The 25830-nt window shown below is 43.5% G+C and overlaps 1 protein-coding gene across 1 annotated transcript in view; it reads right to left on the bottom strand.

Annotated features, from left to right (window-relative positions):
* Nucleotides 1-5569: 5569 nt before the first annotated feature.
* pcsk5b (proprotein convertase subtilisin/kexin type 5b) overlaps nucleotides 5570-25830 on the bottom strand; it is a 78649-nt gene continuing 58388 nt past the window's right edge. Inside the window, exons 24-37 of the mRNA XM_061071366.1 lie at nucleotides 25113-25175; nucleotides 20672-20726; nucleotides 20443-20588; nucleotides 19530-19736; nucleotides 18865-18948; nucleotides 18545-18731; nucleotides 18236-18450; nucleotides 17230-17472; nucleotides 16908-17141; nucleotides 15995-16175; nucleotides 15252-15469; nucleotides 14288-14385; nucleotides 13898-14108; nucleotides 5570-7406 (exon numbers count right to left, since the gene is read on the bottom strand). Coding sequence (XP_060927349.1) covers nucleotides 7000-7406; nucleotides 13898-14108; nucleotides 14288-14385; nucleotides 15252-15469; nucleotides 15995-16175; nucleotides 16908-17141; nucleotides 17230-17472; nucleotides 18236-18450; nucleotides 18545-18731; nucleotides 18865-18948; nucleotides 19530-19736; nucleotides 20443-20588; nucleotides 20672-20726; nucleotides 25113-25175 — 2549 coding nt within the window. The 3' untranslated portion in view covers nucleotides 5570-6999. The remainder of the gene's footprint in view (nucleotides 7407-13897; nucleotides 14109-14287; nucleotides 14386-15251; nucleotides 15470-15994; nucleotides 16176-16907; nucleotides 17142-17229; nucleotides 17473-18235; nucleotides 18451-18544; nucleotides 18732-18864; nucleotides 18949-19529; nucleotides 19737-20442; nucleotides 20589-20671; nucleotides 20727-25112; nucleotides 25176-25830) is intronic.

Raw genomic sequence — 25830 nt, 5'->3', positions numbered from 1 at the left:
AAGTGCTACAACGTAGCCCTAGTTACGCCGGCCACACACCGGACGCGTTAGCGTCGCGTTGGCGTCGCGTAAGCGTCGCGTGAGCGTCGCGTAAACGCTAGGCTGTCACACCGGACGCGTAAGCGTCGCGTAAGCGTCGCGTAGATCCCTAGCACGCTGGGGCCAGGCTGCACACCGGACACGCTGAACTCCGCGGCGGTCATCCTGCGATTCCTCCCCGTGATCACACATACAGCTGATATTTGTTATTAACTGAAACGGTGTCCCAGCATTTGTCCTTTTTAATGTTGTCTTTAAACAACACGGCCGAGGATCGTACAGCTCACTGTACTACTTCTCCACTTCAATTATTAATTTAATGTCATCCATCTTCAAGAACTTCTCCGCTGTTTGCTCAGTTCAATGTCGGGTGTCGAGGGTAAATTACGTATTCTCCACTCAAGCCTATGTGGAGACTACGTAGACACACACACACACACACACACACACACACACACCCTCTCTCTTTCTATCTTTATGACTGCTTGTGTGTCTGTATGGAGGGGCAGAGGGGGACATTTAATAATGTGATTGGTAAAATTGGTAAAATTAAAACTCCAGGACAACAGAAGGGGAATACAAACTATGGGATGCATATTTTATCATTTATATAATATAAAATATGTCCCCAATATCGTTTAAAATCATTTTTCACTGTGTTTCCCGGAGCGCTACGCTCGCGTCAAGCGCAAAAAATAGACGCCGAAACGATCGCTGCACGACGCGAGGCACTTTTGGTGCAGCGCTGCACTTCAGCGTCCGGTGTGGCCGGCACAAGGGATTAACGTGGGAGTGGATGGGAGCCAGCTGTTATTTAAGGCATGACGGTGCGCCTACGCGACGCTAACGCGACGCTTACGCGTCCGGTGTGTGGCCGGCCTTAGGGCCCGAGCACCGATTGGTGAGAGGCCCTATTGAAATTGTAATGATTATTATTATTATTTTTCTCCCGACAAAAGAATGGGCTTTTTGAGGGCTTCAACGTTCTCAAAAAGTTTCTATACTTTGCAGTAAATTAGAAAGTGGTGGAAATTTACGTATTCTGGAGTATTTGGAAATGGGCGTGGCAAAATGGCTCAACAGCGCCCCCTGGAACCCGTCACATCGTGTGACCGTGGCGTGGCGTCAAAGTTTGATTAAACGCCATCAAAACACGAGGTTCTGTATCTCGGACAAACACGGTCCAATCGGGTCCAAACTACACACATAAGACAAGAGTCCTGGCCTGATGACATCTACACAGAAATCATGACTTAAAATCACAGCGCCCCCTGGTGGCAACAGGAAATGTCTTTGTTTTTGCATGTCTTACACTTGGATTTATTCCTCCTCATCCACTGACCTCAACCATGTCAAACTGTATCAAATTGGTCTCAAGACATTGATAATGAAGACATAAGATTACTGTGACTTTTCGTCAAACGCCATATTAATGGCATGGCATCAAAGTTCATCAACAGGCCGTGAAACACAAAATTGCTGTAACTTCCGTGTTCATGATTCCATCTCACTCAAACTACATGTGTGTATCAACAGCCCCCCCCCCTGAAGATATTCATATGGTTTTAAGGAATGGGCGTGGCAAAATAACTGACTAGCGCCCCCTAAAGGGCAGCCCTGGCACCACGTTTGGCCGACATGTACAAAAAACATTCAATGAAACATTCAAATTCAGATGAGTGTCATCACAACAAAATGGAGATAAAAACTGATTTAGGGATTGATTTTTCGTCACACCGTGTGACCGTGGCGTGGCATCAAAGTTCTATTTAATTCTGAAAAAATGTCTTTCCTCCCAAGTGTGAAACAAACTATATACTGTTCACTGCCCCACAAATTAAAGAAGCACATGCATTATGTGTGCTTGTGCACTGGAATTATTGAATAACTCCAAGCATATTTATTTATTTAATGAAATGTACCCAAAAACATTTTTAAGCATAGCCCTTATGCATGTCAATAAAGGTTTTTGTTATTTTTTTTTTCACTGCAGATTGCCTGAGACTCAGACCCAGAGTCCACTAGTCTCTGTGGGTTTATAACAGATAGTGAATTTTTCTCGCTTGAAGGGCAAAAGTCTTTGAATTGTTGAACATTAATGTATGCCACCCACATGTAAAGGCTGGACAGAAAAAACCCCAATACAGTTCTTCGACTATATACACATATGACAGGTTAATTCAATTTAATAGGGTCGTGCAGAATTTTAACAAAACTATTGACAAAGTCCAATAGACAAGCTCTTAACTGTGTTTTTAAATCTGTGTGTGTGCCTGCTCTTTTTAAACTCTTTCAAAATCATTTAATTCAACATTTAACTGCTATTTAAAAAATAAGTTAGCAGATACTTTTAATCTGCACGGAGGTGCAGCTCCGGGGACGTCCCCGGAGGTCCCCGGCGGTGCACCGAGGTGCAGGTCCAGTCCCGGAGCACCTCCGGGGACATCCCCGGAGGTGCACCGAGGTGCTCCAGGGACCTCCCCGGAGGTGCTCCCAGGAGGTGCACCGAGGTGCAGGTCCGGTCCCGAAGCTAACGCTAGCAGGGCACCTATTTTAGTAACAGGTTATTGTTGTTGGATAGTGTTGAGCACTGTATGTTATTGAAATAAAGCTATGTTTTTTTTAATATTTTAATCAAAACCTCAGTTTTTTTTTCTCATTGCGGTGGGCTATTTAAACCGCGCCGCCCAAGTGCGCCCCCCCCCAAAAAAATGTCACCAGCCGCCACTGCTGCTCAGAGAGCACTCATGGGATGGGAGGCACATGGCTTGAGAGCAATAGCAGCTACATTCAAAACAAAGAAGGAAAGAATAAACATGAACATCATTCAGTGCTATGCCCCAACCAACGATAGTGACGAAGAGAGAAAGGACGAATTCTATAGCAGAATACAGACCATCATCCAGAGATACTCAGAAAGAGACATTACCATCTTAATGGGAGACATTCATGTAAAAATAGGAAGTAACAACAGAGGCTATGAGAGGATAATGGGGCAGCATGGTCTAGGCGAGATGAACGAAAATGGAGAGAGATTCGCAGAACTATGTGCAAATAACAACCTTGTCATAGGAGGAAGTGTCTTCCCCCACAGGCGAGTACACAAAGCCACATGGGTATCACCGGACCTCTCCACTGAGAACCAAATAGACCATGTATGTGTCACAAAAAAGTTTAGGAGGTCCCTCTTAGATGTACGAGTCAGAAGAGGAGCTGACGTAGCATCAGACCACCATCTTCTCGTTGCCAAAGTCCAATTAAAGTTGAGGAGAAACTGGACAGGTGAGAAGAACCAGAGAAAGAAATTTAACACAGCACTTTTAAGAGATCCAGCAGCAGCAGAAACATTCAAGATCAAACTAAAGAACAATTTTCATGCCCTGCAAGAGCTAGATGAAGGTGAGGAAAGAAACATAGATGGGATGTGGAAGGTAGTAAAGGAAGCCGTAATTACAACCTGCAATGTACCACTGGGACCACAGAAAGATAACCACAAGGCTTGGATATCAGCAGAGTCAATTAAGAAGGTGAAGGAGAGGAAAGAAAACAGATCGTGTACAGACCAGATTGCTACACTGCGCATCATCCTGGAACAGTCACTCGAGTGGAATTCACCGCTATTCATCAATTTCATCGACTACGAGAAGGCCTTCGACAGTGTGGACAGGGAGACCCTCTGGAAGCTTCTCAGGCACTACGGAGTACCAGAGAAATTAACTATCATCATCAGAAACACCTATGAGGGAATGACCTGCAATGTGATCCACGAGGGACAACCTACCGATGCCTTCAGTGTACAAACTGGAGTGAGACAGGGGTGCCTACTATCGCCATTCCTGTTCCTGCTGGCAATGGATTGGGTAATGAAGCAATCCACAGCAGGAAGAAAAAACGGCATACAGTGGACAATGTGGGCGCAGCTCGATGACCTGGACTTTGCAGATGACTTGGCCCTTCTCTCTCATACCCAGCAGCAGATGCAGGAAAAGACCAGCACCATCGCAACCAACTCTGCTCGCCTCGGTCTCAACATCCACAGAGGGAAGAGCAAAGTCATGAGAGTCAACTCTGCCAACACTGCACCCATCATGCTGGAAGGCGAAGCTCTGGAGGAGATTGAGGAGTTCACCTACCTGGCAGCATTGTCAACAAGCAGGGTTGAACAGATGCAGATGTGAGAGTCAGGATTGGCAAGGCCAGAGTTGCGTACCTCCAACTAAAAAACATCTGGAGCGCAAAAGACCTGGCCATCACAACAAAGATCAAGATCTTTAACAGCAATGTGAAGTCAGTCCTACTCTACGGTGCTGAGACATGGAGGACTACGGTGAATACAACAAATAAAATCCAGTCATTCATCAATACCTGTCTGCGACGAATCCTCCAGATCCACTGGCCTAACACCATCAGCAACAAAGAACTGTGGGAACGTACCAGCCAAAAGCCAGCGGACGAAGAGATCCTCCAACGACGTTGGAGATGGATAGGCCATACTCTCCGTAAACCAGCCACAAACACCACAAGACAGTCTATCAAGTGGAATCCCCAAGGGAAAAGAGAGACCTGGAGGCAGACGCCAAGAAAATGGGCTACACCTGGGGACAGCTTGAGATGTTGGCCCAGGACCGGGATGCATGGAGAACTCTTGTTTGCGGCCTAAGCCCCAGAAGGGGTAGTAGGCGATGATGATATATGATCCATTATATTAATCCGCTTAAGTATCTACAAACTAGATCTTCCTAACTTTCAGTTGTAAGATGGTGCTTCCTCTACCCACAGCAAACTTATATTTATTTTCATATCTCTAACACTGGCTGCTGCAAGTAATTATTCCACACAGGGACCAGGGTTACTGCATGTAGAGTTACAGGTTCGACACAACCTTATATTTTAATGAATGTGTTTTATGATTCAAACAAATAAATATTTGATTAACATACATTTCAAAGTTCTTTTCTTTTGGCAGTAGAGTGATTACCAACTGCTCTTTTCATCAACATCGTTATCATTATTCTCTGAGAAATGATAGAAACTGTTGAAAGAAGTCTTATCTCGCAGTTTTACAGAAAGTAAAGAAATGGCATTTATTGGGTTCTTTCTTGGATGATGCAAAAAATATCTGATGGAAAATGGTTGCATTATTTTTTCCTTGGCGCAGGTAAAAAAGGCTCTCAAAATAAAATTAGAAATAGAAGTAACTTTATAGAATGGAAACATATTTACCTGGAATTTCAAATTAGGCCTGATAATGCTTCTGATTTGAAAATAACACTTACAATTTTAGGTCAAATCCTCACAGTGGGAGTTTGAATGTGTCATTCACTGCACAAACAAACTGAGTTGTGTGAGGCGTTTTACATGCATCAAATTTTAGAAAGGAAAAGCAACATGTCAAGCCATGTGACACCGAAGTCAAGGACAGTGGCAGATGTCCCTGAGTCAATGTTGTGTCTATTTGTTCAGTGTAATTTGAGATAAGACACTCAGTGCAAAGGTTGTACAACAAAACATCTTCACAGGGTGTTTATTAGAAAGATATGTGAGAATACAGAATATCAAATAGAGCAGTTGGTCAGTTATAGGCCTACTGAGCATGGAGTGCTACATTGGAAATATATACCTGTTTCAGGAGACAGGTGAATTGGGATTAAAACATTTTTACACTGATTTAGCTTTTGTTAGGTAACGAACTACAAACCAGATCCAGTTTAAACATGTTACTAAGCTTCGTCATCACTGGGACCAGGGAGCAGTCACCTGTGTGTGTCGGTTTGCATGGAACTCAACACCACATCCGCTGATCAATGAATACAAAACACTCACACACACACACAGGCACACACACACACAAAGACAGATCAAAATACAACTTTACTCTGAAGCAATCTCACACACAGCATATTTCACTTCAACCCGCTACACAGGAAAATACACTCATAACAATACATCTATTACACAATTAAAGGAATAAGTTGCCCAATTCAACAGTTGAGCAACATTATTGATGCTGAGGTAAAAGACAAGATGACAGTGACAGATTTAATCTGCAGACAGAATCATGAGTGGGTTCGCCACAAGTTGTATTCATTGTATATTTTATGCACAATTATTTAAAAATGTTTTCTCGCTAAACTGAAGCTGGATCGTTTCAGTCCTTTGCAAACATCAGACATTTCTTTCCCATAGATTGAGCTCTCTCTCTCTCTCTCTCTCTCTCTCTCTCTCTCTCTCTCTCTCTCTTTCATATTCTGTAGGTATCCCTGACTCCAGGATCCAGATTTCTCAACTATTATTATTATTATTATTATCAACTAGTGCAATTTCATCTATCCCACTTATTATATTTTAATTATAACCAGTCTGACAGAAGTAACACAACTGTTCCTGGTCTCTCTCTCTTCTCTCCACTCTTTTCCACCCTCCTCTCTTCTCTTCCCACACTTTTCTCCGTCAAGGCAGATGGAAGCCCTTGGTTCTTCCCCAGGTTTTTTCCTTTGAAAGCGGAGTTTTTTCTCAACAAAGTCACCAAAGTGCTGCTTGTTTTGGGAGCTGTTGGGTTTCTCTACAATCTTGAAAGGTCTCGACCCGACTATGAGATGCTTTGTGTGATGCGATTTGGTGCCATACAAATCAAATTTGACTTTTTTGATTCCTATATATGTACATTAATCCGTCACATTTATGTTATTTCTGAAACCACAACTTATGCAGGATAAACCTAGAAAACTCAAATATGTTTTAACATTTTTACTGTAAATCTCTCTGGTCGCCAGGTTGGAGATGTGAAAGTTATTTATTGTGTTAAAAAGTCTCCCTGTCAGGAGAAGCTGTAATCTGAGTTTATTAGAAAAAAAGGAAAAAACATTTGTGAATATAATCAGAAGAGAAAACATGAAACAATCGGCCAACAAAACGGCCAAATATTACATTTCCTTTTTATTATTACATTTTCTACATTCCTCAACTGTGTGAGTAGCTCTCATCATCATACTCCATCTCAATCTCATCTTCGTCCAAGAGACCGTACTTAAACTTCCGATACACTGTCCCATCTTGTCCCATGTATATGATATCATCATCCTCTTCTTCGTCATCCTCCTTACATTCTGCGATTTTGTCACTGTACTCCCCAAACGCAGAGGCGGTGGGTTCTGGGTTGACGCCTCCGTTGGAATCCAGTTTCTCATATCCTCCAGAATTGGTTTTGGGTGCAATTGCGAGGGATCTAGCTCGGGCACTGAGGAAGAGGAAGATCCCTCCACCCAAGGAGACAATAAGTAGAACACAAACTGTGATGACGAGTTTGGGGGTTCGGCCTTGAGCCTCAGCTGCCTCCATCACAAAGTTCGCGCCCATAATGCACTCGTCTGAGAAGAAGGAGACGGAGCAGAGCATTAGGTCACATTAGACAAGTGTAATTTATGTACAGGCTTTGTTTTGCCTCTGCCTACGACAGCCAGTGTCCATAGGCATCATGTTTTCAGGTTGTCCATCTGTCCGACCCATTCTTGTGAGAATGCCGTGAGGGAATTTCTTCACATTTTTTTATTGGACTCAAGGATTAACTGTTTTCGAATTTGTTAATCAAAGCTTAAAGTTTGAAAGTCAAGGTTACGGTGACTTTACTAAACGCAACATCTCAGGAACCCCTTGAGGGAAGTTCTTTAACTTACAAAACAAACAAACGTTCACATGGACTCGAAAATGTATTCATTCGATTTAAGTGGTCAAAGGTCAAAAGTCACAGTGGCCTTAACATTATTTAGACTGAACCTGAACCGGTTGGTGGAGGCATGTAACCACAGTGCGTTATTTCTGTTTTTTTATGAATGTATGAATGAAACAAGATGTTCTAATGAAATGCCGACTTACTGTGATGACTAGAGGCTAAGGAAGCGTGAAAACTTCCTTGGATGAGGAACATTATCTTTCTTAAATACTGGAAAAACCCTGTGTTGGGGAAGGCCCAGTGATCTGACTTAGAACAATGAGTCATAAAGCGTGAGACTTGCCTAGGGAGAACCCTCACATGAAAAATCCAGCATGGAGCTCTTATCTCCATGTGGCAGCAGATCACTTCCTGGGTCCCCCACGGTAAACCGCCCCTTGGGGCCCAATTCTGATAGTTAATTGGCCGGGGGCCACACTGACCCCTGACCCCTCCTCCCAGGGGAGAGTCACCTGGAACATGACTTAAAAAGGCTGAGCTCCCAGAAACCTCTCTCTTTCACTCAGAGGCCCAAGCGACAACAAGACCCCTAGGGGTCTTACTAGTTAACTCGGTATTTTTAAGAGACTCTCTTTGTCCTCTCTTTTCCACCCTACTCAAGTTGCAACAGACCTTCCGAGGCCGACCACGCGACTCAGTAACTAAGGAGGCGATTAGACGTTTGTTTAATATCATTTTATTTGAAGTCGTTTCATTTTCTTTTATCTCAGTCGAAGTTTTATTTTGATAGGACGTTTTGCTGTTTTAACTTGTAAGACCGAAACAGGAAGCACCCGCGGGACGGCACTTCCACAGACTTTTTCTTTTTCCACGACCCACAAACGGCTTCCACAAAGCCGTTCCCTGCAGAAGCGCGACGTTCATCCCGCTGAGGAGTAAGAGACAATTCACTCCGTTCCTGTAAACCAGCACGGTCTCCGCTGTTACAGTAGAAAGGCGAAGTTTCATTCCGTCAAGGCAGCACGAATAATTCGCTTCCTTTTCCGGTCCGAGCCCGGAGCTCCACTCGTGAGAGAGACCACGTGATTCACTGGCCCCCGACACATTCGCGCAGACGCGCAGGCACATCGCGAGGGTTGTACAGTAAGAGACTTGATTATCTGGGCAGATACGTAGCGTATTGTTTAATATTTGAGTGTATTTGTTTGTGGGACCTCCGTGTCTCATTGTTTAGCCACGACGATTCGGCTACTTCCGGTTCATTTCCGGTTACGGCCTTGTGCCACAGTTTTAAGCGCCGTGAGCAACGCCTCCAGCTGCACTCGTTCCCGTCTGAACAACCTTACAGAGATTTTACCGTCAAACTTCAGCACACAACGCCGTTTGGGTGCTGAGTGGTAAAGTAAATGTAACTTGTTTCTGACGGTGTTTTTAAGAGCTTCTTTGAACTCTCCTTGCATGTTTCTCTCTCTCTCTCTCTCTCCTTCTAAACCGACCTATACACCCGTTTCGATCTGTATTTAGAATACAGTTCATGTAACATAGTTAAATCTATATTTAAAGGGCCTGAACGCATCTGGCCGCCATTTTGAAGCCGAAACTATGCTAGAACAAAGAACCCTTTTGTTCTGCCTCCTCCTTGTGTCTCACACGTGGTCCGGCGGCCATTGGAGGTTATTCATCTCTAGACCCGCCCTCAATTCTGGCTCTAAATTCATAACGAACCCGCCATTTTGTTTTGTAGTGTTAAGCCTATTATGATCGGCCTCCATCTTAGATGTGATGTCACTACGTGACGGCGTCATCGCCCCTTCTTTTTCTCTCTCTCTCTCTCTCGCACACACACACACACACACACACACACACACACATTGATAGACACAGACAGATACACACACACAGAGACACATAGATGGACCAGAGGTTACATGCGTGTTCTAAATTGTGATAAGCTGCTGTTGTTATCTTTGAAATATGGGAGTTTGTTAAAATGATAAATCATTAAATAACACTAACTTTATTTCACATACACACACATAGACACACATACACAGAGAGACACTTTGACACAGACACACACACACAGAGACAGACATACATAGGTAGACCGCAGGTTTTACATGTATTTTCTGAATTGTGATAAGTGCTGCTGCTGTGTTTATCTTTGAAATATTGGAGCTTGTTAAAATGATGAATCATTGAATAACATTATAACTTTATTTCCCCTTTTTAATAAATACTTTTGTAATTAAAGTATCTGTAGTCTGTGATTATTTGTGCATAAGTGTGTGAATACAGCTGGATTATGATTGCCTGTGCTCGAACTTAGAAGCCTTCACTGTTTATTAAGTAATCGTTAATATTAAAATATTGACATTTTTTTGACATTTTCAGCGGTGTGTGCACGCTGGCGCGTCTTGCTGCCGCTACTCACCGGCTGTTCTTATTGTTTTATTGTGTTTAGTAAGCTCATCTGGCTTCTCGGTTAAAAATGTTGTCCGCCAAGTTTATACTTTCGTCGGCACTCGCCTGGAATACATTGTCGATATTCCACCGACCCGTGGCTGGTCTTCTCCAGTACTCGGCTGCCGAGCTCCTCCGGCTCCGTTCCCACCTGTTTGAGCCTCCGCCTGCGGTGCTGCGCCCTCGGGATGTCATTCTCCTGCACCGCCGAAAATACATTCACCGTGGCTCCCGCCGGAACTTCCATACGGACAACTCCAAACCAATACAATCCTTCTGGTCCTCCACTCGTTGCCCTCCGAGAAACACCAGCTGCCGCCGGGTTGATCCCAGCTTGCTAGCCAGCCTACCCAGGTCGGCTAGCACTACTGTCCATAATGACAACTCCACCATCAACTTCGGGCTTCTGAACATCCGCTCACTCACGAGCAAAGGCCATATTGTCCAGGACTACTTCACAGACCGCAAGTATGACTTTTTCTGTTTGACAGAGACGTGGCAGCAGCCAAATGACTTTTCGCAACTCAACGACGCTACCCCTCCTGGGTTTGTTTACATCTCGCAACCCCGTGGCTCAGGTCGCGGCGGAGGTCTCGCGATAATTCACCGCGAGATTTGGAAAGTGATTCCCGTCTCTGTCCCTGCATCCAGCTCATTTGAGTGCATTGCCTGTAAACTACCTGGCCCTACTCCCACCATTGTGGCCACCGTTTACCGTCCACCTCGGCCCCACTCTGAGTTTTTAAATGACATTGCTGCTCTACTCGCCCATCTCTCCACTCTCTCCCCTAATGTGATTATGCTGGGCGATTTCAACATCCACCTGGACAACACCACTCTCCCCCTCACCTGTGACTTCTCATCCTGCCTTGAGAGCTCTGGTTACCGCATTTTCACTGATTTCCCTACCCACATCAAAGGTCACACACTGGACTTAATATGTTGCTCTGGTCTCACTCCCTCAAACTGCACAGCTGATCCACTCCCCATCACTGACCACTTCCTCCTTTCATTCAATGTCACACTCCGCCTCTCCATGACCAAGCCACCACGTCTCATCTCATTCCGTAATATCAAGGCCATAAATCTTCACACCCTATCCTCCACCATCGCTTCTATACCGGACCCGGACTACTCCTCCTCCCCTGATGAACTGGTTCTCCACTACAATACCTCGCTCACTACCATTCTCAACTCCCTCGCTCCTGTTAAAACTCGGTCTGTCTCATTCTCCCATTCTGCCCCTTGGTTCACCCCTGAACTCCGTTCCATCAAGTCCAAAGGACGTCAACTTGAGCGTCTCCACAAAAAGACTGGTCTCACTGTCCACCATGACATGTACAAAAATCATATCTTACAGTATAAGGACTCTATCGCTTCTGCCAAATCCACTTATTATTCCAGTCTTATTTGTTCCAACCATGGCAACTCCAAGACACTCTTTTCACTCCTCAACAAAATCCTTCAACCCCCAGATCTCCTACCCCCCCACCTGTACTCTTCGGACACGTGTGACTCCCTTCTTCAGTTTTTTAATCAGAAAGTTAAAAAAATTCACCAGCACTTGAGCCCCACTCCCTCACTTGCCCCCTCCTCTGAACCTCTCCCCTACAGTCTGCCATTTTCCTCTTTCTATCTCCCTGATCCCTCTGCTATCTCTGATCTCATCTGTAAATCAAAACCATCCACATGCCAGTTAGATCCCCTACCTACTGCCCTGGTCATATCCTGCCTCCCCTCACTGCTCCCTCTTATTGCTGCTATCATCCACTCCTCTCTCACTACTGGTACATTTCCCGCACCCCTCAAAACGGCTGCTGTCTCCCCAATCCTCAAAAAACCTGGTTCAGATCCCAACAACTTTAATAACCTCCGCCCCATCTCCAACCTATCTTTCATCTCCAAAATACTTGAGAAAATCGTTGCTTCTCAACTCCATTCCCATCTATCTCAAAACAGTTTATATGAACAGTTCCAATCTGGTTTCCGTCCCCGCCATAGCACTGAAACGGCCCTTCTGAAAATCACCAACGACCTCCTTATTGCAGCTGATTCCGGTTTACTATCCATCCTCATCCTCCTTGACCTGAGTGCGGCCTTCGACACAATCTCCCACACCATCCTCCTCAACAGATTATCCTCCATCAGCATCACTGGCATCCCCCTTGACTGGTTCCACTCCTATCTCTCAGACCGCACTCAGTTCATCCAACTCAAATCCTTCCGTTCCCAACCGTCCCCTGTCTCCTCTGGTGTCCCCCAGGGCTCTGTCCTGGGTCCCCTCCTTTTCATTACTTACCTCCTTCCCCTTGGCCTTATTTTCCGTAAATTCAATATTCTTTTTCACTGCTACGCGGATGACACCCAGCTTTACCTCTCCACCAAACCCAACTCCATTCTTCCTCCCTCATCCTTGACAGATTGCCTTTCTGCACTTCATACCTGGTTCACCTCAAACTTCCTCAAACTTAACAGTGATAAAACCGAAATCCTTTTAGTCGGTACTAAATCCACTCTACTCAAAGTTGACAGTTTTTCCCTCTCAATTGACAGCTCCATAGTTTCCCCCTCCCCCCAGGTAAAGAGTCTGGGTGTCATCGTCGATGGCTCACTCTCCTTCAAATCTCATATCAACATCACCACCCGCACCGCCTACTCCCATCTCCGTAACATAAATCGCCTCCGCCCCTCCCTCACCCCCCATACCTCCTCTATTCTTGTACATAGCCTTGTCACCTCCCGTATCGATTACTGTAATTCTCTCCTCTTTGGTCTCCCCCAGAAATCCCTCCATAAACTCCAACTGGTCCAGAACTCAGTTGCCCGTATCATCTCCCTCACCCCCTCGTTCCACCACATCACCCCCATCCTACAGCAACTCCACTGGCTTCCAATTCACTTCCGTATCAACTTTAAAATTCTTCTTCATACCTTTAAAGCCATCCACAACCTTGCCCCTCCCTACCTGTCTGACCTCCTTCACACTCCACCCGCTCCCTCAGATCCTCCTCTTCCATCCATCTAACTGTCCCCTCTGCCCGGCTTACCACCATGGGGAGCAGAGCTTTCAGCCGCTCTGCTCCCAAACTCTGGAACTCACTCCCACCTGACATCCGAAACATTGACTCCTTCCCTCAGTTCAAATCCTCTCTCAAAACCCACCTTTTCAGGATTGCATTTTCACTTTAGTTGCCATGCTGTTTTTACTTGCACTTTTAATTTTAATTGTTTTGTTATTTGTTTGCTCCTGTTTTAAATTGTAAAGCGTCCTTGAGTGACATGAAAGGCGCTGTGAAATAAAATGTATTATTATTATTATTATTAATTTGACATTTATCATTATGAGACTGATAATTATAGCTTGATATCGTTGGTCCCTGGAAACCAGGGTGGTGCCCCTCTACGATAAGTTATGGCCTTATCATTTTTAATTATTTTTAATAAATAATCTTTTATTATTTTAATAATCATATTTCATGATTATTAATAATTAGCCAACGTCAAGTCTACTCCTATTGCACAACACCTGTGAGCCAAGAGGAGGGTGACACAGTTCGAAAGCTTTCAATAAGATAATTTATAGGGCAAGTCCTGAAGGCTTGTGACCCAAGACTCACACTCATGAATGCTTTATTCCAGGAAAAGGTATGAATACAGTCTGTATTCTTATGAAGAGCAAGTTGCATCAGTGAGATGACACAAGACGCTCAGGGATGTGTGTTTTACCTCGTGAGGCATCGCAGTCACAGCACTGCCTGGATATCGGCCTGTCATCCTGGCGTTTCTCAGTTCCACAGCAGCTCAAGCAGCGGCCGTCATCGGACAAGATCTGGAGTGCAGGGCACACGGTGCAGTTCCACATGCTGGGACCTCGACAGTCCACGCAGGAGTCGTCACATGCCCTGCAGTTCTGCTCTTCCCTCTTGGAGTCAGAGCCCTGGAGCAACAGAAGAAGCAGTTATACACCAGACTGAGCAGTGTCAACTTCCCACATCTATCTCAGTGCAGCCTTTTCCAACTGCAGCTGAAGTTAAACTTATAATAAAGGTTGTTTTTCATGAGGTAAATGTGCAAGTTTAGTTGAATGTAAACAAAAGCTCTTTTGCTGTCTGTCACCTGTGAAGCATAGAAGCCTATAAGACACTGGGATTCACAGATTCCACCCATGAAAGTGTAGCTGTCATAACAGGACAGACAGGCCAGAGCGCCCTCATCTGGTGGAAAAGAGAGACGGAGAGGAATCACACATCAGGAAATAGTTTCATATGCAAACACAAGACTTAACCTGAATGTCAAAATGGTTAACAATGACAAAAACAACAGCAGGCGTGTGCCATGACCTATATATGATAAATAAGAAAAATAAGACATTATTTTGTAAGGGCTTATCAATAATTCATTATATTGATAAAAGGATAAAATGATTCATTCATTAAATAAATAATTATGTAGAGCAGTAATAAAGAAAATTTTAACGTTCCTAGAGTCAAACGTATTTTACCTGTGACCGTGAACCCTGAAGTGTAAATAACATTAATTCAGAGGAAATAAATGTGCATTTGTCCAGTGTGCTTTGTGAATGATGGAGAAAATGAGTTTCACTTTGTTTTCTACTGTCCACCCTATTGTGAACTGTGTGATGCTCTATTTTGTCAAATGTAACATGAATATTGATTTTGAAAATACGAATGACTCCCAAAGATGTAATTATTCTATGATATCTACATATAAAATATTATCAGGACAAAAGCCTTCATTTTTAGCTATGTAATAGTTCTATGTGTGATATGTTTGTTTTGGATTTCTTTCGATTTTTTTGTGTTGTTACGTTTTGCATGCATAGGTATGACTGAAATAAAAAATATTTGTTTTATGTATTTATTTTATAAAAATAACAGAGGGTTGTCAAATGGTGACCGTGTAATTCCAGATTCTCCGTTTTGAGTCCGGACACTGACCCTTTACATCTCTATCTCTTAGTCCAGTGGTTTTGATTTAATGTTCAATATTATCACCGGGCTCACATCTGTGATTGAACCATGAATGTTCACTCATAAGAAATCACAAAGCCTTTGGTTACCGTTGCAGCTCTTGCACGTTGGGTGACACTTGTAACAGTGGTTGGACCTTTTCTCTTGATAGTAGGTTGGAGGGCAGCTCTGCAGGCATTGTCCCCACTGCCTCAGGTAGACGTAGTTCTGCCGACAACTCAGACAGTTCCTGCTCCCACGACCCGAACACTGGCTACAGGAGGTGTCGCAGCGCTCGCAGACCATCGTGGTGGTGTTGCCAAAGTGACTGAAAAGGAGAGCGGATACCTGTTCAGTTTGTGATGTAGAGGAGAGTGAGAGTGAGTAATTCTACAAGCAACTTCCAAGGTGCATAGAGGAGGAGAACAGACTCCAGCAACACTTACTCACACCTATCTCTACATATATCTTAGAAACACCTCAGGGCCATTATTGACTCACAACTGAAATGTAAAGCAAACTGGGTGGAAAAAGGAATCACTGTTAAAGGAAGCTGCCGTTTTTCCACATTGACAAAACCATGTTTCTTGTTCAATCGTACTTTCATTGAGCTGTGTCTTTTTGTCTTGTGTCATAGTTTAGAAACCTTCAGTATCCATAACATTTTATTGTTGTGTTTTAATGCATTCTTTCATGTTGTCAGTGAAACGAATGCTTCTTTCCTCAACTGCAAACCAAATCTACATACGGATACAAATCAAGTAACCTGAAACACTTCCGGTGTCCAGGACAACTTTGTTGTCAGGCCAATGTGTTTCGACTTGTGGACTTGATCAGGGTCCAACCTGCTTACCTTTCAGAGCAGGTTTCCACGCAGCTGCTTCCCTGCCTGAAGAATCCAGGCTTGCAGGTGCGACACTTCGCACTGTAGCGGCCAACACACGACTCACAGCTGAAGTGGCAGCGCTCGCACACACGTTCATCGTTTTCCTCGGCATAGTAACCCACGGGACACTGCTGCACACACGTGCTGTCTGACGGACACAAATTCAAAACACTGAAGGAGAAGTTTGCACAACATTTAAAGGGATAGTTCTCCCAAAAATGAAATTTCACTCATTATGGATGGGGTGGATGAAGTGTTTGAGTCATAATAAAATGTTGACCACTTCTTTTAACAACGTGCAAACGCGGGTCCAGAGGATATCAGAGGACATTTAGGCTGAGAACACGGTGTAAATTACGCCAGTTCAGGTCAAATATAAATGTTAGGATTTACGGACACTTGGATGACACCACAGGACCAGTATTGTGTGTTGTGTAGTTTTTCTGTTGTGTTAATAAGTTTAAAGAAGTGGTCACCGTTTACTTCAATTGTATTGGATTTGGCTGCTACACTGTTTACCCCTGAAACTCCAACAGTGTTTTGTGGAACACTTCACCCACCACCTCCGTCGACAAAGTGGTGAGTAGATAATGAGTGAAGTTTCGTTTTTTGGATACATCTGAATGTTTGTATCATTAACTACAGATTGTTATTATAAAAAAACAAAAAACAACACCAAAGTCACACTAAACAATACCGAAATTACGAAAACCTTATCAACAGGCCCAACAACCTAATAAGGTAGCAAAGGTAAAATAAAATTATAAACAAGCAAAATACATGGACGAATAGATAAATAATTAGCTTCAAGTAATTATCTTTGTTTATTATGGAAGAAAGAAAGAAGAGAAAACTACTCTGATTCAGTTTGGTTACTTACTCAATAGGAAGTTTGGCTCTTTGCAGTTGAGGCAGTCGTCTTTGCTCGGGCCAGAACAGCGATGACAGACTTTGTGACACTGTTGACACTCCCCATCCTGGTCCATGTATGAAACCAGAGAGCACTGGTGGAACCACACACAGTGTCCACTGGCATCTGTGCGTCTCTCGCTGCCACAGCTGAGGCAGGACGAGGGCTCATGGCCTGAGCAGGTCAAACAGGACCTGTCACAATCTGAGACATTTACAAAAAACAAAAACAAACTTGAGACTCAGCCCACTGGCATCCTGGGAAAGGGCAGAGAAGTTCCCAGCTTCCTTACCTCTGCATTCATTTGTGGACTTATCGTAATAAGTGCTGCTGACACACTTGGCCAGACACTCTCCTTTGTAACGGACAGCTCTCGGGTTGCGACACACAACGCAGTCGCCCGAACCCGGTCCGTCGCACGAGGCGCATTCAGCATGGCAGCGCACACAGTCCTGCTGCGTCTCACTGGCAAAGTAGCCGTCAGGACAATCGTCCACACACTTGGCCTCGAGGAGGAAGTAGTACTGGTCACACTCTGGTTGAGAGAGAGGTTTAAACATAAGGCAAGATGAGAAAAGCCAGGGATAAAAACAGATTATTCCAATCTGAACGTTTTCTCTCATGCAAACCAGTTACATGTCTGGTTTTGGTTTCCAGCATGAAAGCCTGGATGCATTTTTATATTTTACCTTTTTTTGAATGTCTTCCTCTTTCCCTGGGTCATTACTCACTTCCTGTTCATCACACCTATTCTTCTTATTATTCTACACTGATATTACACTTACACATAAATATTATTCTCATGCTTATTCTTCTTATCCACTTTTGAACTCTATAGGGTGATGCATTAAAATGTTATACGTGATTAACCTCAGAGGAAATAATAATAAATCATTTTGAGAAAAAACTTTGTGGAGGAGGTTGTTTTCATTGCAGGATATGGACAGGTAGGTTTGGGCCAAGGAGGAACTCATAAACTTTTGGAGTAGAGGGGAGATACAGGAACAAAAAAAATAACTTTCTTAAGAACTGAGAGATCGTAAGTTTTGAATTTGAGAGAATCCAGATTATGAAACAGCTACCAATATGTAGTTAAGATAATAGTGAGTGTCAGTATAGGTATAAGCAGCTATGACACAATAGTTACAAAGAAAATATCAAGACATATTTTGAACCAGAACCAAATATTTTCCACCTACAATAAGATGTAGTGTTTACCTTGGACATTTTTATTTAGCACTCAATAGAACCGTTTTTGAATCTTCTATCATTAACCCTGCTCCACCCTGTGCACTTACTGTTACAGAGGCCGTCCTGATTGCACTCGTTGCAGTGAGCTGGGCAGTGACGGCACTCTGCGTCGGTGGTGTAAAACCCCTTTGGACAGCTTGACCTGCAGGAACTGTCCAGCAGGAAGTAGTGACCCTCACAACTCAGACAGTGGGAAGAATTGCCACGGCAGGATGCACACTCTGGGGCGCACGGCTGGCATTCACCACCTTGTGGGAACCCTCTGGAAAAGAGGTAGTGAGGGGAGAGGATGAGTCTCTGACGTCTTAGGACGGTGCCTCTTCACGTGCAACCAAGAGATAAAACACGACAAGCACCTTTGACACTCCACAACACACGATCCATCCTGCAGGTAAAGCCCACTCCGACAGCGCTGGCATTGCTGTGAGGCCTGGCACATGACACACCCCTCTGAGCAGTCCTCACACAGGCTGGTCTCCTTGTTGGAAAACGTGCCGGCTGGACAGTGAGATGTGCAGCTTTGTCGAGCAGTCAGAAATGAACCTGAAGACATTAAAGCAAATAACACGACGTGATGAAAAAAAAGGACACTATTATCACAAGACACAATTTGTCAAGAGCCAACAGCTTCCTTAAGTCTCCCTCCAATCTAAGACAGAGACAGAATAGGCTTTACCTGAGGAGCAGCTCCTGCAGTCCTCCTTCCCTGCAGCAGAGCAAGTCTTACAGGAGGAGTGGCACTGCTCACACTCACCGTTACCTGATGACACAAGGGACAACAAACCACTTACTGAAAGCTCATGAGATGGGAGTTTCTACCATGTGTTCCTTCTTACGTCCATGCCCCCCCTCCCCTACATTTTTTGTACATGCATGAAAAAACTTCCCTTTGATAAAAACGTAATAACATCGAAATTTAAAAGGAAAACAGACTAAAGGGCGAGAAATTAAACACCTTGCAAAATACTTGCAGTAAAGGGTCACTTTTTATTGTTTGTGTGCTGGAAGCTATCCATGGTGAACAGGGAAGTTAGAAAAGTTTGAGTTCATTCTACCTGGTTTATCGACAATGAAGATCTTGTAGTCAATGTTTTTTAAAAGATGACACTGAATAAGCTTTTACCTAACTGCTCTTAATTTTTTTGAATACATTGTGTGTTGGCTATTTCAGAAGTCTGTTACCTAAAAATACCTAAATATACCCTTATCTTTATTATATTGAACACATCGTTTGTCCAAATTGCACCAAAGAACACACATGTCAAGTGTGAAGTCAATCAAATGAATGGTTCTTGAGACAGACGTGTGTGGAATTAGAGGGTAGATCAACATTTCTCGTACTATTTCTGAAGTGTCTCTCAGAGCAGGTGGCCGTCTCTCTTCCCTTCAAACACTCCCCATTGTCCAGCGTGAATCGGTCCTCACAGGAGTCACAGTCGTCGTACTGTGGCCCTCCGCAGGTACGACAGGTGCGGTGGCATGGCTCACATTCCTGGCTCTCCTCATCCACAAAGAAACCTTCCTTACAGTGATCCACACATTCTCCATCTGGACAGACCAACACAATTCATCTGTTTGCTCTTAAACATATAATTATTTTAATAGAAGATGTTTTTCGGGTTGAAACTCATACTTGGATGTTTGTATTCACACAGGTCTGAGCCACTTAAGGCAACCATGCAGCACTTCTGGCCTTGGACTAAATGGATGTAAGCCTATAGTGGCCCACTTGTAAAATAGCAAATGAGGCTCAAACATCCCAAAACAAATGTGGGGCTTTTTTTGGCAAACATGCTGCGCTCTAGGTATTGTGTAATCTGGATGAAAGGCTAAAGTGGCCCATGTGGAAAAGTGATGAATATGGCCCAAATAACTCAAAACAAATTCAGGTCACTTTTGACACCTTTGGTTGACATGTGGTATTGCTATGGCTTACTTGTGGCCCAAGTGCCATCATTACAGGCTGTATTTGGGCCGGATGTAGGACTTGTGGGATGTGGACCAAATCAGAGCCCAAAAATGTTTTGCCATGTGGGGGGCTAACAGATCAGGGACTTTCACAATGACAAATTATTACCCAATTAAACTATTTTATATGAAAAATAAGATGCAGATCAGTTAAATAGTGGACGAGTCTGAAAACAACAGTGACATAAAAAAACAGACCCACCCTGTTACATAATGTGAAGGATGCTGAGTCACCCAGTAGTTAAACCATGACTCCACCCAAAATTACGAATGGATCAAACGTTACCAGCGATGTAGTGTCCTTCCTCGCACCAGTAGCACTGGGACTGGTCGCAGATTACACATTGTTTGTCCTCACACGGAGCACACACCATGTCCTCGTCTGAGCTGTAGGTCCCATCTGGACAAGACTGATGGCAGTCTGTGTTTAATCTGACAGACGTAGGGACAGTTTGTCAGTATTAGGACCAATAAATATGTGTAACATGATTAAATTCTCCACCAAAGAGACTTACTTGTAGTATTCATCTTCACATTTGAGGCAAACAGTCTCCTGCTCTCCTGAATCCTCTGTTGTAAAAATCAGAAGTCAAGTTCAGATCAGGCATGTTGTGAAATCTGGATTAAATGCACAAGGTGTTTAAAATCTCAAGGAAAGACAAAAAAAGGAGAATGAACTTGATCAGATGTTGTTCCAGCGTCTGTTTAAATCAGATTCAAATATGATGCAGTAGGGTTTTATTGCATACAAGTGAAGCAGCATCACAGGGATAATAATGATATATAATCCCATTTTACTGTATACCCCAGTTTATTTTTTCTACGTGCCCAAAGGCAACACAGTGTTGCTCCAAATCAAGCTTCACCAGCAGGAGGAGCTCTGACAACACATAATAACTGTGTCCAGCTCAGTGCAGAGTTGAAGGGCACTCTAGGATTAATCATCAACAACTGGGACCAGTGAACTGGCAAACAAATCGAAACCAAACGTGGAAATCAATGAGTCTCTGTGGTTATTTTGGTTCACATCCACAATGATTCTCTGGTTTTTAAAGAGTCATAGCTGCTGGATTTTGTATGCATGTTGTCAGTTTGTACTTCAAGTGTGTGTGTCTGTGTGAGTGTGTGTGTGCGCGCGCGTGTGTGTGTTTATGTGTGTGTGTGTGTGTGTGTTTACCTGTGTTGTCAGCTTCTACTGCAGGTACAATAAATCCGCTTTATGTGAGTGAAAGGTTACAATATGAAAAACACTTTTTGATTGTTTTCCCCCCCAGGTGTGTGTGTCTGTCTGTGTGAGAAAAAAAGTCTTATACACTTGCAAAAGGAGAAAGTACTATTTTTTTTTGTAATTTATTCCTGCAGTCAATCCAACTAGTTCCTGAGGAAGAGCCACTCTGTCATCCCTTAGTTCAACAATGTCAAAACAGGACAGAGAGCATGAGGGAGGGTTTCGACAGGAAACAGTGAGAGAGAGAAAGAGAGGGAGGAGAGAGGCAAGGGAGAGATAGAAAAGGGAGAAGGAGGTGGAAATAACTTCTAAAAAAGCCCCTTCTGCAGACTTTCCCCGGGGACTTTCATCCTCTCCAGAACAACCTCTGTCGACCCCCACACCCCATTCCTCTCTGTCTCCTTCCAGCACCCACAACTTAACACTGCAATGGTTTGTACTTCAATGCAGTCAACAAGCCACTACCTGTGAAAGCAATTACTCATACAGAGAGGGACTGGGAGAAAGAAGATCGTGGGAGGGACTGAGGTATAGAACAAGGGAGAGGGAGCCAGGAGCCGGAAATCATGCCTTTAGGCTGTGTCTGAAGTGAAGACAGAAAATAGCGCCCGCATAAATATTAACTGTACAAGCCAGGGAATGGAGGGGAGAGGGGGGCTCAACAGAATTTAAACTGGCAAACACATCCTGAGGTATGCCCTTGTGGAATGTGCAAGCGCTCACACATTTACAGGCACTCACAAGCTATACGTTACATTAGCACCTATATGTCTGATGCACATGCAGATACATGCAATCACATTAAAGTAATTCACGCTTATTTCCAGTTAAATAAAAAGGAGTTGGTGTATATAGACATCATAGGGGGATGGATTTCCTCCTCACACCGTCACTTGAGTGGGAAACGCTGATGCAGTGTGTTTATCAAGAAGTGATTTCTGAAACAGATGTGAGAATATAGTGAAGCGACATATGTTCTAAAGAGCTCCGGTCAGGGACAGAAAAGCAGTGGTAGAGGAAGTACTTAAACCGTTTACTGAGGTAAGTATGAATAACAAGACAAAAATGTACTCAAGTAAAAGTAAAAGTACGACATTAACTTTTCTACGAGAGTAAAAGTAAGTAAGTACTTGCTTTTGCAAGTGTTAAAAGTAAATAAACTTGTCAAACGTATCCTATTCCCTCTAGCATTTCAGGTGTCTCTTCTACACCAGTGATGCTGCTGCAGTAGGAGGAAGATTGTGGAGTTACCTGTCCGCTCTGATTGGATCAGTGGAACTGATCACCTTTCAATATTGAGTACTTATAGAAATCTATAAAATCAGTGTGAACATGTGAAATTTTAGGGGAGTAGAAAGTGCGTACATATATTTGTTGATAGTGGAGTGAAAGGGAAAAGTAAATTAATTATAGATTCATGAAAAATATACTTATGTACAGTAACAAAGTCAAATATGATTAATTATATGATATTTTTCAAAGCTCTAGTCCATGATTAACGTGTAAAGTAGGCACACAGGTTTAAAAGCCTATGATGCGTGATACGACTGACATGCTGTTCAGCTTATCACACACGGTCAGACTGGAGAGCTCTTTGATAGATCTCACACTATAACACACAATCACTTACAAAATTATTCTACTAACTGCTGAGTCCAACTTAGAAAAACCCGCTGGCGACCTGTCCTGGGTGTACCCCTCTTGGGCCATGTCAGCTGGGATCGAACCCAGCCACCACAACCCTCAAAGGATAAACAACATATAATGAATAGATGGAGGGGTTGTAGTTCCCATTTTAAAACCAGTAACCAGCCTGTTCAGTGTTTTCACAAACATTTAAAACGATAGTAAATGTCACATCAAATGTCTTGAATCTAATTTATATCCTAACTCTGATTTAAGACTTAAAGGGTTAGGTTTAAGACTAACCCTAACCCAAATTATCTAACAAAACAATGAAGACCCATCAAAACAACCTCACATGCCAGAGAGATCCTTGTTACTGTAAATGTCTGACGTGCTTTCCTTGCATTAGAAGTGCAGGGTGACGCATAGTGTAAGCACGCACGCCCACATATCAGATGCCAGACGCTCTGTCTCATCTTCACTTTTGCCCGTAGCATCGCGTCAAAGGGCCAATCATCTCCCAACTCTAATTGTTCAGCCTGCAGAGTTGTGATTACTGAGAGCTGGTGGCTGACAGGGAGGTTGTGGTGAGGGTGAGAGCGAAAGAATGATATTCCACCCAGAATTCATAATGACTTAATAGCAGCCCATCTCCACCTCAGACTAGTTTGGCACAACAACAACTTTCCATGGTATGTCGGTAATCATCTCTGGCAGACGGATATGCTCTTGTCTTTATGACTTTTACTGTCGGGATGAGGTGAAGTGGCGCGAAGAATGAGAATTAGGGACGACTTCAATTTTGAACCATTGCCTGCACATAAAGACAGACGACTCATCTCTGCTTCTCACAGAAGTGAAGCCAAAATATTCGAGACAGGAATGCTGCCATCTTGCACCAATGATGTCATTTGGAGCCAGGGTCTGTGCAGTAGCAAATGGGGGAGAGAGCCACGGTATTCAGGTCCCACCAATACAGGTGCTCCAGCAACCACGAGTCAGTCTCAGCTGTCAATCATGACGTTTCAACTTGTTTTTAAAGAATCAAATTACTGATTAAAACCCAATTTACTGGGAAACATTTTGCACATACATCAGAAAAAAACAGCTTGAGTTGATATGGTGGCTGAGGAGATAAAGAGGGTCATCCACTAAGCAGATGGTCGATGATTTGATCCCTGGCGCATTCAGTCTGCATTCCCAAGTGTCCTGGGGCAAGATACTGAACCAAATTGCCCCTGACAGCTGTGCTGACAGCGTATGAATGGTTTGTGATGAAAAAAGCGTGAGGCATAGAAGCGATGTATGAATCCGTGCGTGAATGGGTGAATGCACTCTGAGGGGTTGATAAGACTGGAAAAGAGCTATATAAATAGATTCAGTTAACCGAACATTTCTAGAAAATATATTTAACATTTAAGTTTGGTCCATGTCCCATCTGCAAACATGGAGGAGGCTGGGTTTACAGCAGCCACCCGTCTATCTTTATGTCCAAGCTGTGTCTCGATTCAGGGGCCGCATCCTTCAGAGGCTGCATTGAAGACCGATTAATGCTCCTTCAAATGTGGCCAACAAATGTGTCCTTCCATCCCTGAGAAACAAAGGCTCTTGCGGGTGGATCCTCTCAAAGCCAACCTATCTATTCTCCAGAAGGAGACTGACCCTGAATTTGGACACTGCTACCATCAATGGTGATAACATTTCATGGTGCTGAGGTAAAAAACAAAAAATCTCTGTCAAAACATCATTCAGAAGTTTGGAGTTTTCGAGCGCTTTGTCAGATAAATACAGCCTAGGAGAATCAACGTCACTCCTGGGAAATGTGAAAAATCTTAGATGTATTCCAAATACTACAATTAAGCAAATACAGTGAAGTTTAGGTCTAAGATGGTCTACGTTGGAGTAAACACTATGTTCATTAACTATCTAACACACACACACACACACACACACACACACACACACACACACACACACACACACACACACACACACACACACACACACACACACAGTACAGTAGCTGCTGCTGCAAGTTGATCAATGAAGAAGGTGGAAGAAGAAGAGAGAAAGCGAGAGGTGAGAAAAAGACATCTACTCACTGCGTTCACATTGTTTACAGCCCTCGTCACAGTGGAGACAGTCCTCATCGTCTGCAACTTCACCTGATGAAGACAAAGGATGAAAGAGTGTAAGGAAAAATGAATAAGACATAAGGAAGAGAAGAGAACATTAAAGAATACACGAACTAGGATGACTGCGGCTGTATGCCTCTACGAACTCTGACCACTGAATCTAATCAGGTCATCTGAGAGTCTAAATGAGCATTTGTGCCAAATTCGAAAGGGTTCTCTCAAAATGTTCTTCAGATAACATGTTTACAAGGGGAAAAACAGTTTTCATTGAAATCAAAGTGAATTTGACCCTTTACCTCCAAATTCCAATCAGTTCATCTTTGAGTCCAAGTGAATATATCTACCAAATTTTTAGTTTTTAGTTCGACAAGTGATAATTAAGTTAAATCAAATTATTAGCAAAGCGGGTCAAATCCAACCTCTGTCCACGACATCAGTTTTACCTGTTCCAGAGTTCAGGCCTGTGTCTGTGGGGCCTGTTGAGACCTGCCGACCACATGGGATAAGAATTTTGTCTCATCCTCTGACTCACACAAGTTTAAATCCTCACATACATCGTTACTCTGAGTCTCACATTCAGTGAAGTCGCAGCTCCACACCTGCACCTCTCTTATCTCAAACATGAAAAACAAACATCTAAAACCGTTACAGCTTTTTTCTCGCTCCTTCTTTGATGGGCATTGTC

This window comes from Limanda limanda, chromosome 5 (assembly GCF_963576545.1).
Source record: "Limanda limanda chromosome 5, fLimLim1.1, whole genome shotgun sequence".
NCBI lineage: Eukaryota > Metazoa > Chordata > Actinopteri > Pleuronectiformes > Pleuronectidae > Limanda > Limanda limanda.
Note: the sequence above shows the minus strand (reverse complement) of the source record. Positions and strands in the feature narration are given on the sequence as shown.